The sequence below is a fragment of the Erpetoichthys calabaricus genome, chromosome 9 (assembly GCF_900747795.2).
Source record: "Erpetoichthys calabaricus chromosome 9, fErpCal1.3, whole genome shotgun sequence".
Lineage (NCBI taxonomy): Eukaryota > Metazoa > Chordata > Cladistia > Polypteriformes > Polypteridae > Erpetoichthys > Erpetoichthys calabaricus.
In genome coordinates this window covers 90,792,971-90,811,825 of record NC_041402.2, presented here as the reverse complement: position 1 = coordinate 90,811,825, position 18,855 = coordinate 90,792,971, and the positions used below count along the sequence as shown (strand labels likewise).

General features: G+C 38.8%; 1 protein-coding gene across 1 annotated transcript in view; it reads right to left on the bottom strand.

Annotated features, from left to right (window-relative positions):
* The window catches only part of spire2 (spire-type actin nucleation factor 2), a 177,212-nt gene that overhangs the window by 56,605 nt on the left and 101,752 nt on the right, over positions 1 to 18,855 (bottom strand). Inside the window, exons 8-9 of the mRNA XM_051932367.1 lie at positions 15,634 to 15,798; positions 4,755 to 4,841 (exon numbers count right to left, since the gene is read on the bottom strand). Of these exons, the coding sequence (XP_051788327.1) occupies positions 4,755 to 4,841; positions 15,634 to 15,798 (252 nt within the window). The remainder of the gene's footprint in view (positions 1 to 4,754; positions 4,842 to 15,633; positions 15,799 to 18,855) is intronic.

Sequence of the window (18,855 nt, the reverse complement as noted above, 5' to 3'; positions counted from 1 at the left end):
TCTTTCTTCTGAGGTTTCGTTTTGCTGACATGCTGGCCTCATTTGTGTTATTAGCGACTAAGCAAATTTTCTGTTTCTTTGGAGGTGACGCCCTTACCCCGATTCCACCTCTCACTTCCAGGCCGGACAGACACACACACACTTCCTCGCATAGACGTTTATATATAAGATTTTTATATATATACTAGGGGGTTCGCCCCCTGCTCACTTTGCTCGCCAACCCCCCTGGCCTGCGCTACGTGCCACCGACTTCACAACTCTGCCACTCGATTTATGAAGAGGGGGGTTGCACACACCCCAAGGAGAAATGGCCGCTCCTCTGAAACCCCCTCTTAAACAGTGATACAATGGGAAAGAAATAGTTTTTTTTTTTTTACCTCCTCTTTGCTCAATCAGGTGCTGGCTTACTGCCATGCCGTGGGATCTGCATCTCACGAAGCTTTTCAAACATTTAAAACCATGAACAGCAGCTGTCCAACAGTTTGTCTTTTATTTCCAGCCCCGTGGATGTTTAATTCTCTTGGCACAAAGTCTTGTCTCGTGGGATGCGAGTTCTTAATATTTTTTAGTTTATAATTTAAAGATGGAATAAGAATCTGAAAATCTAACAAAATCACATTAAAGTTCGATAAATTCTGAAAAGAATGATACCAAACATATATATGTAGGTTTTAAAATAAGCCTGATTTAAAGCGTCACAAAAAAGTGACATAAACACGTCACATAAAATCGTTGCACAAAATCGTTGCACTTTTAGACTTAGGATTTATATTATATATATATATATATATACATATATATATATATATATATATATATATATATATATATATATATATATATATATATATACATACACACACACACACACACACACACACACACACACACACACACACACACACACACAGAAGGGTGTCCTGGCTCAGCAAGAAACAGATAACTAATTTATTGAGATGAACCAGGAAATGCAAAAGGCAAAACAAAACAAACAAAATATAAACAAGGCGACCAAAACCCAGACAAAAGAATCAAAATAAAAAAAAATCATGCAAGAAGTCAAAACCAGGCAAGACACAAACAGAAATTAGCAAAAAGAGAGCTTTTTGTGTTTACATGATTAATTCACAGATCAGATAAAACTGCATTCGTTGATCTTTTATCCCGTTGTGCAGATGAACTCAAAGTCATGACCCCGGAGACCACACCCCTAGAAACATGGGATGTGACCTAATGACAATTATGCACCATGATGTCTGGTACAGATAAAGCTACAGGACCCTAAAATTCACCCCTGATCATGAGAGAGGGTAATCAAAAAGTAAAGGCAATTTGAAGATCATGCGGTAACTACAATGGCTAGAAGCTGATGCAAGACAACACATTCATGATGACTTATGGATAGTTCAAGCCAAGGCCAAATGAATATGAACGCATAATTGTGGGATTGCACCATTGTTGAACAACATGGCGTAATGAGATTTCTTTGAGCACAGGGAATGAAGCATGTTGAAATTTACCAAAATATGTTGGCTCAGCACAGAAGTGTATACAGCAACACTCAATGAAGTGTATGAATGGGTAGAAAGGACAAGTGTAACCGACACAACCTTGGATGAATTTTAGCTAGACTAATGACAGAGTGCTGTGCTTGTCCTGTTCGAACTACCCATAAGACATCAAGAACGTTTTGTATTGCATCAGCTTCTATCTGCTGCAGTTACCGTATAATTTTCAAATTGTCTTTACTTTTTAATTTAAACTTGTATATAAAACTCGCAGTGCCTTCAAAAATACTGGTGTCTACATCACAGATAAAAGATTATCAAACTTTACTGAATGAAATGTTCAAGTTTGTGGATACAACCCAAAAACCCTAACATTAGTTTCTTTGCATTGTAATTACTTAATACTGGCAATCTTTTTTCTGTCCATTTTGAAGTGGACCCTCAAGTCTAGTCCACATGTGGCTGGATATTTTTAAAATGTAGCTTTTGGTATGCATTTTGGCCTTTTGTCCACATGCAAGCTGTGTTTTATGTCCCTGAAAATGGACCTTTTGAAAAACTCCTTCCAGGGTGAAGACGTTTAGAAACTCAGTCTTCAGTTTTTGGCTTGTAACATCAGTGTTTGCACCATTATCTGTTTTGTTTACATGAGGTAATTTTGTGCAAAGGAAGGTGTAGCTAAAGTAGTGCTGGCATTAATCTTAATGGGACTTTTTACATGTTTACATTTAAACATACAATTACATTATCACTATATCGAGCAACAGAGACATCAGAATGCTCTACGGAGGTCACAGCTGCATCGAACAATCCAATACATAAACCCAGCCATCAACATCGCCAGTTTTGGACAAGACCTGGTGGGACCTCTAGTTGGTGGGACAACTTTGAGAACAAAGTGGTTGTTGCTGAAGAATGGCGAGAGAATTTTTGTGTCAAGGACATCGCTGTTGTCTTTGAGTGAGCTGCTTCGCCCGCACATCAAAGGAAATACAACTGTAATGAGATCGCCAGCCAATGTTGTCAAAAATGTTGCCTGTACACTCTGCCATTTTGCAGATGAGGTGAGATTACGCAAGATGGCAAACACCTTTGTATGGCCAAGACAGGTGGTTTCTAAAATAGTAAACCAAGTGTGTGAAGCAATTACAGTCCACTTGGGCTTTGTGTATAAACAATTACCTGTCACTGCAGTCTAGGTTTTCCTGATTTTTTCTAAATTTATATTCAAGTCTGAAACTGAGGAATAACTCCACTTCACTATCAGATCACACACATGATTCCCCCTTACCTCAGTGCACCATTGTTGTTGCCAGTTCAGGAAGGCTAACATCTGTTTTCAGGCTTCTGATTTGCCAACATTGCGCTACGGCTAAGGTTATATCACCACATGTTGTTTTTGGCCTGCTCTTGACAGCATTTGACAGTGGATTTTTGCATTTTTATGTGGATGGAGATTTTTTTAAAAACTGTGCATGTGGACTGGTTTTTTTTTTTTATGAATGAATGAAGGAGTAAAACTCACATTTTAAAAAATACCATGGTATGTGTGGACTAGGCCTCACTTTCCTTTTGACTTTCTTGCTACATCTCCAAACTACGATTTTTGGTTTCACGTCCTGAGCTTGTGATTTTCAATTTTTGATCTCCCACTTTTGAACTTGGAAATTCTGCTCAAAACGAATACCCTTCTAACATTTTTCCAATGCTTATATACCTAGCAAGTTTCATTTGGATTGAATGATTAATTTTTCAGTTATCACATTCACTGTAATGCTGGTACATTTGTGTTCTGGAATTGCTATGATATGTAAATCCATAAAATCTGACCCGATCAAAATAAACACACATACACAAACATTACATAATGTATATTATATACTGTCACACACGTGAGATTGGGAGACAGTTAAAGGGGCCTGAATGATGGTAATTTCATGCCAGACCAGGGGGTGGCATGGTGCACTGACTGTCTCTCTCAATCCCTTGCAGACCATCCACAGGAAATCCCGCAGGGTTCCGGCCACAACTGATGATGTCACTTCCGGTTCTGGCCACAACTGATGATGTCACTTCCTTTTCTCAGCATATAAAGCCGCCATCTTAACTACATAGCTCAGTTCTTTTTTGGACTTATATCTGTGAACACCTCTGTTCAATTTAAACTATTTTTGCAGCCAAGGAACAATATACGGATGGCTGCCCCAAACCTTTTTGATGACTTTGTGTTGTTTTTGTGACAATACCATATACGTAATTAAAATATATGTTTTGAAAGTAAAAGGTAATGAACAAACTATTGACTCATGTAGCTGGAATGGAGACCCTTTCCACTTTTTAAAACATCTTAATGGTATATAAGGAGAAAAAAGCTATTAGCTAAGCCAACAGGTTTGATAGACTAAATGGTCTCTCTCACTTACAAAAATTTCTATGCTGTGATATAAATACTCAATATCTGGCTATTCAATAGTGAGTGAAACTTTGACTTAATTCTAATTTTTAAACTGATCATAATTAAAAAGAAATATCCCCTAAAAAACATAAAGGAAATGGGTAGCAAAGTGGTTAACGGCTATTGAATGTGAGGCAGTTGCATCATCCTAATTCTAATGATGGTAAAAAGCTGGGCAGGTCAATTGCCTACAGTGTAAAAATGATTGCTGTCATGTAACTATTCCATTAAATTTCAGTTCCATTATTTTTTTTTTATGAGTGTTCGAACAGAGGAAGGAGGAGAGAGTTTGTTCATTTTGGCTGGAGGATGGAGACAGAAGGAGTTTATCAGAGGGCAGATGATGTTGTTGAAGGTATCATGGAGAACTGTCGGAGGTAGGAAGATTTCCTAAAATGGGCATCATATTATTCACATCTCCTTGGCTAGAATAAACCAAGTTAATGTTAAATATTCTCTCTTTATAATTCTCTAGGAAAAGTGTTAACATGAAATTAATATTTCATTTAAGAAATATGAGTAAAAAATGCACTAATGATGCTTTGAGACATTTTAATGGTTTGTTCAAATTTGTACTTATTTAAACTAATTTTTTCTGTGAAAAAATATTTTGAGATACTGGCAACCCTGGATCCACCAAACTGAATATTGCTTGCCTAAAAGTTTTTCAAAAACAATTTGGGTACTTTAACAATCAAATTGGCAAATAGTCTTAACTAAAGAGATGAAAATATGAATTGAAAACACCAAGAAAATGGAGATCTGGCTTGCTATGCATAAAATTCTCTTACCGGTTTCAAGGGAGGCCGTGACCGAATGAAGTCCAGGATTAGCTCATGAGCATCCTTCTTGAGCCTTGTTGGGATGTCACCGTCCACCTAGAAGAGTTTACAATGACAGTAGGTGAAGATGATGTCAGTACACCACCACTGAATGAGTTAAAAAAGGAAGCAGAAACTCATGAAGCTGCAAAACCATAATTTAGGAGAGTTGTTATTAAATCTGCTCAAGCCAGTTAAGTATCATTGGGGCTTCATCTTAGACCAGCAGCACTGAGGAACCCACCCCGGACAAGCTGTCAGTCCATCACATGGCCTACCCACATGCACCATGACAGGGCCATGTTACTCACCAATTAGCGCTTCATGCACATCTTTTGGGTGTGAGAAGAAAACACATGCTGACACTGGAAAATTTTTAAAACTTGACAAAGAGAATAACTGGGCTGAGGTTCAAATCTAGACTCCTGGAATTCTACCACAAAAGCAATGTAGTTGAATGTGATGTTATTATTGTAGCTGATGTCCCATTTCATGTTAAAGTGCAGGGCTGTTTCTGGGCATAGGTGGTCTAGGCCAGTGCCCTCTAGTGGTCAAGGGGCATTACTGACTTCAGACCCATGTAGAGATTCCTATCTTTATTTTGTTTCGAAAAATTTGTCCAGACCAGACTGGAACACAAACAAATGTTGATGTTGTGCACCTCAGCAGCACCTGCACTGTCTGCACTATGCACAGCACAATCTGTTGACCAGAAATGGCCCTGGGTGCCACAATTTTTTTTAAAACAATAAAGACCTACGAAAGTGAATGTCAGATTATATTTTCACATACTACCGATGTTTGGTTTAACATCTGATCTACACAGTCCAACAAAAACATGAACAACAACAATGATGATGATACCAATAATAATAATCCTCAGACTGTAGCATAGAAGATACAGACATGGCGAAATAAAATTAAATGATCAAAACGGCAACAGGACTATAGTTCTTGAGTGAATTGCTAAAAGTTGATTTAACCCAAACTATGATCGTCTCCCAAATGGACATACATTAAATATCATCCTCTGCTGCTCACCGCCATTTGTGAGATTCGTTCTGGACATGCTAAAGTAGTTGTGTGTTTTTTGGATACGTAGATTGCATTATTTGTATACACACGCATATGGTAAATAGGAATTATGGGTAAAGATTCCTACTAAAGATAATCATTGTCTCCTCAGTTTTGCTGACATTTATCATTATACTAAGTTTTCAATTTATGTTATTACTTTAAACAACATGGATATGTTACAGTAATGTCTTAGTTTGAAAAATAATAATAATAATAATAATAATAATAATACATGTAGAATGGCACCATCATCAAAAGGCACACATTTAGCTGGTGGTTTAAATAGATGACTATAGATGCAAAATTGAAGTTTTGGCTAAGTTTAAGCTTTTCTTTCTTAATTTTCTTTACAGAAATGCTAAATGCAATAAACAAAGACTACTCACACAGCCTGATTCCTACTTATTTTCTGAAATGGCACCCATCATGAGCATATTTTTTGAGACAGTCTTGTAAACAGACGTTGCTATAACTCGACATTCTCAAATTGTGAATTCAAAGTACTAAATACTTCGCTGTCCCCGGTCCTGTCTCCAGGTCTCAATGTATAGGTCTGGCAGTGATGATTAACTCTTTTAGGCCAGGTCTCTACTTATGTTAAACACATAGATGTGAAGGATGATGTCGACCTTAGGGGGAGGGCAGTATTCTGCTGTAAATATCAAGAAAACTCATCGTTACATTATAGATGGACTCTCTTTGCTAGAAGGAAAGTTAGCTTCATTGACTTGACCTCAAATCTCTATGCGTGTATGAGAAGCGAAGAGTAAATGTTTAAAATGGCATTGACATCTGGTGACAGAGCAAAGCAAATGCACAAAGCAAAATACTCATTTTTTAAATTTTTGCATACTATTGCTGAATCAGACTCTAACCTATCAGACTTCCAATTTTGATGCAAGTGATCTAGAGATCGAAAACGAAAGTCAAGTACCAGCATCAGCTGATTGGTCCCCAGCCAATCGTAGTGCTGAACACGATCATGTAGTTGACGCACCTATGGCAACATTCGTCTGGGAAGACTACACAGACATTGAGTAAGTTGGCTACCAGACTTCACATACTAGTGAACACTATGGATAACCAGCCACTCTACTATTTCAAGCCGTTTATTCCAGTAAAGTGCCTTTCAGCTTACGAGTGATGAGACAAACAGGTATGTAATAAATATGTGATTTTACACACTCTAGAGGCTCATAGAACATAAACAGAGTGACATTTGTCATAATTAAGTGTTTTATGTTGATTTATGAGTGAAACCATTGCTTTGTGTGCTTTTCAGAAAATTGAATTTTTTGGGAAAAAAATATTCAGGCCTAGGCCAAAATGGAAAAAATGAATTGGCCCTCAAAGAGTTAAGAATATTTAAGAAGGTTAACTTCCATAATGACTGAATACAAGTTTATTGTCTGCTCCCATTGCTTTCCACCTTCGGTAAAGAGGAAAGAGGAGACGTCATCTAACAGGAGAAGTGAAGCACAGTAGCAGCCAGTTCTGGGTGAAAGTGGATCTGCGGACCCAGCTGCAAGTGTATTGCATCTGCAGGCTATGTCTCCATCCAGACCAGGGGCCTCATGTATAATGCCATGCGTAGAACTCACACTATAACATGGCGTACGCACAAAAGCTGAAATGTTCGTACGCACAAAAAAATCCAGATGCATAAATCTGTGCGAACGCCAACTTCCACGTTCTTCCTCTACATAAATCCCGGTCAGCGTGAAAAGTAACGCACGTGCACGCGCCTGCTGTGCCTCCCCGTCTCCTCCCAGAATTACGCCTCTTTGAATATGCAAATCAATATAAATAGTCCTTAAGCTCAGCGTTCTGTGAAAAGGCAATGGCATAAGCATGGGGGGAAATAGAAGAATTTCAGCGAATACCAAGTGGAGGCAAAGGAAAAACGTACCATTTGTTAGTTTAAACAGAGGTATAAACAACAAAAGGAAGTTGATCGAGTGACATAGATTGTCGGAGAAACTTGAAAGCTCAAATTCACAAAGTCGCACAGTGCCGAAATAAAAAAGAAGTTGTCAGATATCAAAGTCGCTGTGAAAAGGCGAGTCGTAGCCCACTGCCTGAGTGTCACATAAAAGCTTATTAGGCTACAGAGAAAAAAAATAGGCACACAGTGGGGAAAAAAGCACGAAATGTCAACTTTAATCTCGAAATTTCCACTTTAATCATGTAGTTTATTTTGTCTTTAAAGTAGAACATCATAAACTTCATCTTAAAATCGTTTAACTTACTAGTTTCTCAAATCCCATCGTAACTAAAGTAGCACGTTAAATGCTTTGTTTTGTATTTGATCTTCTATATACTCTGTTTGTGTGAATCAGTACGTGCTTCTTAAACCGGCTTTTTCTTCCTCCGACAGGACACAGAATCCATTACATTCATGATATTACAGCTCTCTGAATAATTAAAATACTGAGATGTATACTTGATATCATTTTCATGATGCTAGGAGTTAAAGCATGTTATTAAACATCGGAACAAGGTGGCACAGTGATTGTTCCTGCCTCACGCAGGCTGCTTGCTGCGCTGTTCGCGACCTTCGATGAAATAATTTATTGCAGCAGTACTGTCTCTTTCAAACATACTAACCCCCAATTCTTGTCCTTACTTTTCTTTCTCCAAATACTCAATCGCCACACAATCAGCTCTGTAATAGACATTAAGCCATCTGTAAGCTTAGAACGCCGATTCTTCAAAACTTTTAAGGAACATTGAAATATCTTCGTAGTACAGGTTAAATTATTCTATCCATCCAGTGTCATACCAGTTCCAGCAAGAATACAGTGCGAGGCAAGAACAATCCGTGAACGGAGCGCCAGCTCCTTGCTAGCGCTGCGACACTGTGTCCTCACATGTTTATTTATTAACAATATAGATTATTTAAATTAAGTTAAAGTTTTATCTGTATAATAAACATATTTTGCTGCATTTCATCTTAAAAATGATATTATCATCATATGTAAATATGCGCTTTATAAAGTGGATCAGGCTGTGCAATATTATAACTGTATCACAACTTTACAGTAAGGTAATTGTACTTATAAGTACAAACAGTTCTACAAGGAGCACTTGATGGACTGATTGAGTGCGTTTATAGTTCTTGGGATGAATCTGTTTCTGAACCGTGAGGAAAGGCTCTGAAGAGTTTGCCGTATGAGAGCAGTTCAATAGACAGCATGGCTGAGACAGAGTGTGTTTGATGCTGTATACCGATAATTCTCTTTCCTATCAGCTGCTATACAGCTGTGATTCCACACTTAGATACAGTGATATAAATACTCCGAGTAGTGCAGTGAGAGTAATATGGAGAAAGATGATCCGCTGTGGCAACCCCTAACGGAAGCAACTGAAAGGAGAAGAAGAAGGTGCAGTGAGAGTAACAATACTAAAGCAGCTATTGTATTTAGAATAGTTTGACCACTCTGTGGACCATTGTATTGTTACAGGTTAATTACAATCAGATGCATTAAACTAATAAAAAATATACGGTTAATTTCAGTGTGTTTATAAAGCCGCGTCAGGGATGTGAATATAAAAAAAGAAAGGAAAACCACACTGGAACAGTAGCACTGCTTTGACGCTGGGTGCCGCCAGTCTGCAAAACCGAGCGGAGAACTTGCGTACGCCAGGGTATGAGCTACCGTGGAAATGTGTGTGGCTTTATGCCAAGTTTAGGTTTTATACATGGCGATTTGAGCGTGGAAACGGGCTTATGCAACATTTTAGTGCATACACACCATTTATACACGAGGCCCCAGGTGAATGCAATAATAAGAGAACAATAGTTAGCAAATATGTGAGGGTCTACCTAAAGAAGGATATGGGTGTGGAAGTAATAGAAGTACAGTAATATAATCTACATTTTAGGACCCTTTCGTGATAAAACAGGCAGTATAATTTAATAGTAAATCAATAATGAAGGTGATCACTGTTGGGAATAACAAGGTTTGTGGTTTCTGGCAAAATAACTTCTGCTTGTTTCTATTCAATTTCAGATTGCACAAATGGTGCACACGCCTTTTGCTATATTTTTTACTTTATTCACCAGTACCTTTCAATTTAATTACAACCCAATGGCTAACAAGATTAAACTCATATAAGGTGAAAGTGCCCATCAGTAAGAAGACTTATCTTGTAATTTGGACGTCAGCAACACTGGAGCAACACAAGGAACAGTTCTGTCTCCTTTTATCTTCACTCTGTACACCTCAGACTAAATATGAATACCAGGTCATGTCACCTGCAGAAATTCCCAGGTGATTCTGCACTAATGGTGTGTATTGATAAGGGATAAGAGACTGCAATTTAACATCAGCAAAACAAGGAACTGGTTATTGCCTTTCACCTCACTAAACAGCCTCTGTGTCTGGTCACTATTCAGCAAGTGGATGTAGAAGTGGTCCACTCCTACAAATACATGCGGGTCCACATTAATGACAGGTTGCACTTGTCTTGTAACACAGAGGAACTCTATAAGAAAGGGCAAAGCAGGCTCTTTTTTTCTTAGAAGACTGTGTTCCTTTAATGTTGGGAGTGACATCCTTCACATCTTCTATACCTTTGTGATGGCCATTGCAACTTTCTACACAGTGGCGTACTAGGCTGGTAACATCCCTTCAAGAGAAGCCCACCAAATTAACAAGCTAATTAAAAGGGCAGGCTCAGTTATGGAACACACTCTGGACCCCTTGGAGGTCGTAGCAAAGAAGAGAATTAAAACAAAACTGAGTGCCATTATGAATAAAGCTGCACATCCTCGCTCTGACACATTAGCACTGAGGACTTTCAGCCAACAGATTATTCAGCAGAAGTGTGTTAAGAAGCACTGCTGGGGCTCCTTTATACCAAAAGTAGTACGCCTGCATAAAGGCCTCACTGTGACTGTGACTGTGAAGTCAGAACATTTCTTTCAATTTATTTTTTCTCTTCTTAGTTATTCTGATGTGTGTTCAGACCATAGTGGGTGTTTTATGTGTATCTATTTATTTATATATCTATGTATTTAATGAGCTTCTGTAAAAAGCCAAATTTCCAAATAAAAAGCCTAAAGGCAAATAACTTTATGTTGCAGATTTAGATCAATAGATAGATAGAAAGACCTCCCTGTTGAGTCTGTTTGACTTTTCTAAGAAACCTGACAAGGATTTGTGTGTTTAACAGGCATCCTGTTCAAAGCTAGAACAGCATCTGCTAGGATAGGCCTGTGAGAGACTAAGAAGATGGAAATAATGGACAGATCAATGTGCGTGTGTGTGTGTGTGTGTGTTTTATCCCTGAGTGGACTGATTGCCCTGAGAGTATAAATATTGTGAATATAATCCAAGAAACCAACAGTGGAAAGCTGAATTTATGGCCTCAGATTACCTGCCTGCTCCTGTAAAGTATGCCTCCTCAGACTGAGCATTTAAATCCAGACTGAAGACCCATCACTTTATTCTAGCACACCTACAATCAGAGCTGCAGAGTCAAATACATTCAACTGATTTAAGGTCTGCCCCACCTGGTGTATAGGTTTTCTCCTAGTTCTCCAGTTTTCTAGCTCATCTGCACAATGTGCAGGTTAGGCAGACTGTTGACTGCAACTTGGCCCAGAATGAATATATTTTGGGGTGTGTGGCAGTGTGCCCTATGATAAACCGGCACCTCATCTAGTGTTGGTTCCTGGATTATATCCAGTACTGGCTCATTGCAACCCTCTATTGGAATAAGTGGATTCAGGAAATGAAGAAATAATTTATATACTTTCATTTTGTTTATTGCTTATGTGAATAATGAGATGGTGCTTAAATAAACTACTTTTTCCCATTTGTCTATTTGGAATTTGACAAAGAACACAAAGAAACATATGGAAAAAACAGCAGTATTTTTTCAATTTTTTTTTGAATTATACCTAATACCACAATGCTTAAACCCTAAAATAAAATATGCATATCATTGATAACATTTGTTTCTTTTTTCTAAGATTTTCTTGTGCCTTGCATTACTGTTCTTAAGCTTGCTTGTAGTTTGTAAGTCTATCTTGTTTAAATATGGCATCTGTGGTGCCAATAATTTTCAATAAATTAACTAAAATAAGGATGTGCACAAATCTACACACAAATGGTTGTATGTAAGGTGACAGAGTGGGTAGTGTGGCTGTCTCAGAGTTCAGAAGACTGGGTCCTAATCCCCGCACTATTTCTGCCTGTGTTGAGTTTCACATTCCCCCCATATCTGTTTGTGTGTTTCCATTGTATTTTCAGACACAGCCCTAAGTCATGAATGGTACCATGAACTAGCAACTTTAACATGCCCCAGTATGAGTGGAGTAGAATGTTTGCTTGAGGGTAATGGAGAGGTACCCAATCTAGGGTGGGTGATACTGCCAGCATAGATACCGGCTCCCTATAAAACCTAAAGTGTAGTTTAGATGATGATGATAGATGAAGGGACAGAGATATCTCCAGTCTAAGTGAATGTGGTTGTGTGAATGAGTGTTCCCTGTCATGAAAGCATTTGATGAGGTGCCACCTTAAAATTTGGGCATCAAACTTAAAGAAGTGGGAGTTCAGGGTGTAGTGTGTTGATGGTTTGAAAATTGGCAAAGACACAGGAAGCAAAAGGTTATGGTGCCAGCCAAACTATCAGAATCAAGTGAAGATAAGAGTGGTGTCCCACAGGGGTGAGTGCTAGGGCCTGTGCTGTTTTTAATATATATAAATGGTGTGCGTAGGAATATAAGTAACAAGTTGGTTAAGTTTGTAGATAATACCAAGATAAGTGGATTGGCAGATAATCTAGAATCCATTGAATAATTACAGAGGGACATGAACTGCATAGGGACTTGGGCAGATATGTGGCAAATGAAATTTAATGCAAATAAATGTAAAGTAGGAAGTAAAAATGTTAGGTTTGAATACACAATTGGAGATCAGAAAATCAACAGAGCACCTTATGAAAAGGATATAGAAGTCGTATTTGACTTGTCACAGACAGTTATCAGAAGCCATTAAGAAGGCTAACAGAATGTTAGGTTATATAGCACGATGTATAGAGTACAAGTACAAGGGGGTTATGCTCAAGCTTAATAATGCACTGGTGAGGCCTCATCTGGAGTACTGTGTGCAGTTTTGATCTCCAGGTTGCAAAAAGGACATAGCAGCACTAGAAAAGGTCCAGAGAAGAGTGACAAGGCTGATTATAGGGCTACAGGGAATGAATTATGAAGAAGAAATTTTCAGTTTTAGCAAAAGAAGATTAAGAGGAGACGTGGATGAAGTGCTTAAAATGATGAAGGGAATTAGTACAGTGGATTGAGACTGTTAGAATGAGTTCAATGAGAACAAGGGGACACAGTTGGAAACTTGTTAAGGGTAAATTTTGCACAAACATTGGGAAGTTTTTCTTCACACAAAGAGCCATGGAATAAGTTACCAAGTGATGTGGTAGACAGTAGAAATTTAGTGACCTTTAAAACTTGACTTGATGATATTTTGGAAGAATTAAATAGATAAGACTGGCAAGCTTTGCTGGGCTGAATGGCCTATATTCATCTAGATTGTCTAATGTTTTAATGAACTTGTGCCTCATCTAGCATTGGCGATGCTGCCAGAACAGGCATCAGGCTCCTGGGACCAAAAAAGTTGGCCTGGATAGGATCAAAAATGGATAGACAGAATATACAAATTATCTTTCAATTCAGTACAATTGGGTATACAATCACATTCAAGCTCATCTTCAGAAATGAGAACCTGTGTCCCATTTTTTTCATACGTTTTCATTTTAATGAAGTCACTTGAAGAAGCACAAAAATATTTAGGGAAGACAGTTAAGCAACTTCCCTTCTTTTGAAGACACTGTCATTTCAACGTACATCTCTGTATAATTTATTAGCTGCTGAAATAAAGGAAACATTTAGAAAACCTTTAGATAGAAAGACATTGACAGGCAAACAAAACCTAAACCCAAGACTATAGTCAAGGTCTAGGTAAACCAACCATATCTAATAAAAAAGTGAAACTTGATTGGAAATATTGGTTACAATTGAATAATGACAAATATCAAGACAATACAGCTAAACAGCTTAAGTACTGAAGGCATAAATTCTGTTATTTTGCTGTTTTTAATTTTATTAAGGCTTTTTTACTTGCCCATCTGTTAAAGCTGAAGTTAAAGTGCAGATCACTATGCATTACCCAGTTCCTCCCTGTGTGGATAGCGCTTTGAGTACTGAGAAAAGCGCTATATAAATGTAATGAATTATTATTATTATTACTGTTCTGTCCAACTGAGTCCAATCACTAACTTGTTTGTTGTAGTTTAACTTTAATCTGAGTGTATGCAGTATACTTCCAAAAACACAAGTCAGATCAAAAAGCAGAACACTATGAACAGATACATCACTTACAAAATTTTTAAGTCAACATTATGAAGAGAGACAAGACAGCAAAGCTTTATTTTGAAAGCCACTTAAAAATAATACTCGTCAGTTCATTCCATTTACTGATGAAAGTTATGGTAGCAATATGCTGAGTTGGGCTGACCAGGCCACCCAATTTTCATCATGTTTGTCGATCATCTCCTTGGAAATGCGCCCAGGCCAGTTTAGAGATATAGTCCCTGTTCATCTTACTTATGCTTCTAGAGGTGGCCATAACACAGGCCACATGATTACAGAACACCCTTCTCAGCCAGCTGCACTAAAGTAAAACTCCCTTGGCCCAACAGCGAGTCAAGTTTCTAACTCCAATAGTGCCTCTTTTGTAGTGACAGGCCTCTCTCTCTTGGCTCACATTACATCCGTCCACCAATCCCTGAATGATTCGGGTGAGAGCAACATCCTGAGAGACAGTCTGTCATGTGTAATGTGACACCCCAATGGCGGCAATCAGATGTCTGCTCACTCATATTCATTCTCATTCAGCTCAGCTGGTTAAGCTGCTGTTTACTAAATTGAAGGTCATGGTTTCACAGCTACAGTAGCTTCTCTGTGAGAGGATGTGAAATGTAGAAGGGTAGGACCTTTACTAATCGCTCACCAGCAACATCTTTGCAGAATGTGCAGGGTTAGCCCCTAGGTCTGCTCCTGTTGGCCATACCTAGTACATTTTACACACCAGGCACCCAGGAAGCCGTCTTAAATCAATGTCCAAGCTATCTCAACCATCTTATCTCAATCCAGAGAAGTAGCAATTCTATTCTGAGGTTCTACTGTATTGCAAAGATCCTTACTCTATCATAGTGGGTGATCTCAGGAACCTTATTTCAACCACTTGTACCCACAATCTCATTGTTTTAGTCTCTACTCAAGCCTCATATGAGTATGGTGAGGTGGCTTATGTGCCTAAATAGTCCTTAGAACCATGTCTGGACTATGTACATGTACGTCTGATAGGACAATCCATGGCAAGCTGAGTTAAGAGGAAAGGCCAGACAAAGAAAAATCCATTAATGGCCCTCATTAAGGACTTTGCCCTCCATAGAAATACCAAGACTGGTAGTGGTGCTTGCAATTGGGATCAGTCCAAAAAAGCCAAATGAAGCTGCAGTGTGGACTCACCAACTACTAGGTTAAAGCCATCTGGGTGACAGGAATCAAAAAAGAGTGTGAAGGACTCACACTCTATCATAGTTAGAAATAATTTGGGATTTTAATTTGAAGGAAAAATGTGCCTCTAATTGAGAACTTAACAAACATATTGTCACTGTGGGATCAGGACTTAATGTTTTCTCTAAACTGAAAGGGAGACAAAAAAGAAAGAGTTCAAATTCCTACCATGACCTTGCGTAGCTTGTAGTTCCGGGCGCGGATGTCCTGCATGAGCATCTCGAATGGAGTGAGCTGGAATTCTGTAGGCAACGGGTTGAATTGTTTCTCTTGGACTTTTTTCAGTTTGACACCGTTCCTTAGCTCACGCATCAATTGAACCCAGAGCCGAGCCTGGGAAAAAATATAAAACACAAAAAAATTGAAGTTACACATTAGCTTACGTGTATATGCCTAGAATAGGCTGATGCACAACTTATCAAGAAGGTGCATCATTATTTTCATTAAACAACTGTTGAGAATCTCAGAATCTGACAACAGTTGGCAATTTGTAGTACACATAAATGAAAGGAGCTCATCAGGCAATAATTTTTTAAGCCATTTATAAATTTCACTGCCTATTCTAGAACCATTGGGCGCAAGGAGAGAATCAGTACTGAATGGGATGCCAAACTATCATTGGACACAACAACACACATATAGCGCCAGTTTAGATTCACCAATAACTGCAGCATTTTGAAGGTGGGATGGAGCAGCGCTAACCACTCTACTGATATGGTAGCTTTACTAATAAACTGCAAATCTGGTATTTTATGATGTTAGGAGAGCAGTGTCTCTTATTAAATGCACACAGTGGATGCTCCCAACAAATGTCAGAAAAGGGAATAAATGAGACCCAGTGAGATCTGCCACTGTGACACTACTAAGTATATGTATTTAGGTCAGGAGTACAGGGAGAGCAGCAGGTACTTCACTACTTTATTCACCATTTTTGTAGTGTGTAGCTAATATGATTACCTGTAGTACCTGCACTAGTTAGGAACAATGTGGGACACAAAAAGATAACATTTGTTCTATAAAATACAGCACTGACATTTTTTAAAGTCAGAATCTAGCTTTCTATCTATTGCAGGATGTAGCCCGGCCACAGACACACACAACAATGCAGTGTCCACAACACAGACATTTATTCATATAAATATATACAAATACTATTTACAATTCACAGTCCTTGGCTCCTTTGGCCGCCTCCACTCCTGTCCCGCAAGCTCCGTCCTTCTTCCACCTGACTCCAGTTCCCCAAATGGAGTGAGGCGGCCCCTTTTATCTAACCCTGGATGTGCTCCAAGTGCCTGATGATGGACTTCAGGCAGCACTCCCCAGTGTGGCGGAAGTGCTGCCCTTGCACCCAGAAGCACTCCGGGCATAAAACATCCCTAGTCCGTCAGCACTTCCTGGTATCCGGGAAGCACTGTCCCATAGGGATCAAGGACCGTCTGGGTACCCAAGGGAAAGAAGTGCTGCTCTCCCGGTACCTCCTTCCTCCAGGCATCCCAATGGGGCAGGGTTCCTGGCCGTCTATCACACTATCTATATATTGTCACACATGCACATGTGAGATGATTTACAGGCTTGAATGTAAGTGTTTCTCCACCAAACCAAGGGCTGGTACTGTCCTCTGATGCTTCTCTCTTTTCTCCCTCTGTAGACCAGCAGAAGAGCCCACCTCTTAATGATGCAATTTCCATATCACAAGAAGTCGGAGCCTGATGACGTCAGTTCCGGCTCCGGCCCCACAATCCCTCCTGTTTCTCAATCCATGTTTTCTAACCTTTCCAGTTCTTTTTTGGATTCTTGTCTGTAAAGACCATTTTTTTGTTCAATTTCGCACAATTCTTCAAGTATACGGGGATGGTTTCCTCAAACCTCTATGATTGTTTCTGTCTCTCATTTACAATATATAATGGAAAGATGACTCACTCATTCACTCATCAACAAAAACGCTATTTTCCGTTAAGTTAAAAAGCTGAAATTAGGTATCTGCTAAGAAAGAACATTTCGATATATCAGTATTTAGGGGTTAAAACCTCCCTACAATAGAAAAACTAAATACCATAAAATCTAAAAAAAAAACAAAGTTTGATTTAATTTAAATGTGGTGATGTTACAGAAAAAAGAAAATAAGCTGGCCCTTTTTATTTCTTGAAATCTGCTAATGCTAAAGCGAATGAGGTATTCTTAGGCATCAGGTCTTTTTTTCCCCTCAGATGTGATCGCATAGAGAAATGGGGCCTGCTGTTGACCTATTGACCTGAAATTTGGTACACATACACTACGCTAAAACTTTGTACTACAGCTTTATATTAAAAATGAAGACTTTTGGAATTATTACTTTTTATTTTATTTTATTGTAGAATCAACTCTCGGCAGCGGGCAGCAGGGAGGCCGTGCAGCGCATGTGTACGAGCGTCATTCTCATCCCTACCACCTTTGCTGTCACTTCCCCTACCTCTTCATATATTAAATCATTCTTGAGGCAGATTGAACACTTAAGTACCAGGTTAAGTGAAAAATGAAGGAAAATGTACTAAGTAATTGCAACACAAAAACTGACTTAATCAGTTTTAACGCAAAAAGATGCAGATGAAAGAAGAGAAGAAGCAGGCTGCTAGGGTGAAGAAAAGAAGAGCTGCTCAGGAAGCAGCAAGCACATCAACCTCTGTGCAAACGAATGCTAAACGTATAGAGAAAGAGTAAGAAAACTATGAAGAGCGCACTCAGCATTTATGACAGGCTGACGCAGAGCGAAAGAGAATTGCTGAAGCAACTGAGATCAAAGAACAGACCATACAATGAAGACAGCCCGACACTGAGCAAAACAGAATCGCAAGAGCAAATGAGACTGAGGAAGAGGCATCAAAGAGATGCGGATTGCTTGAAATAGCTAGAATGCTCTCAGTCAAGTGTATTCACTGCAAGTTATCATGCAGCACGCTGTTACTGGTCTTATATATAAACGTCTACGCGTGGAAGTGTGTGTGTCTGCCTTTCCAGCCTGGAAGTGTGGTCAGGTAGTGACAAGCTCAAAGAGCTGGCAAGGCGGCCCCAAATTAATGAGTTGGAAGAAGAAAGAAGTGCAAGGCTACAGCATTAAGCTGAAAGAAAGCGACTCTGTTGCCAAAGTGAAACCACCAAGTAAAGACAAACTAGAGAGAAACTCATTAGCCGCTGATAGACAAGGGGGGTGAACATGTCTGCAAAACAAAAGCTTTTTACAGCACGGGCTTACACAGCTAGTTATTTGATAAGTCTTAATAAATGTGATGATTCCATGGGGCAAAACATAATATAAAACAAACCTAATTTTAAACAAAGAATATACTGGAATAGACCGATAAAATTAATAAGCATTTCAGGATTAAGGGACATTCTACTTGAAATGCAATACAA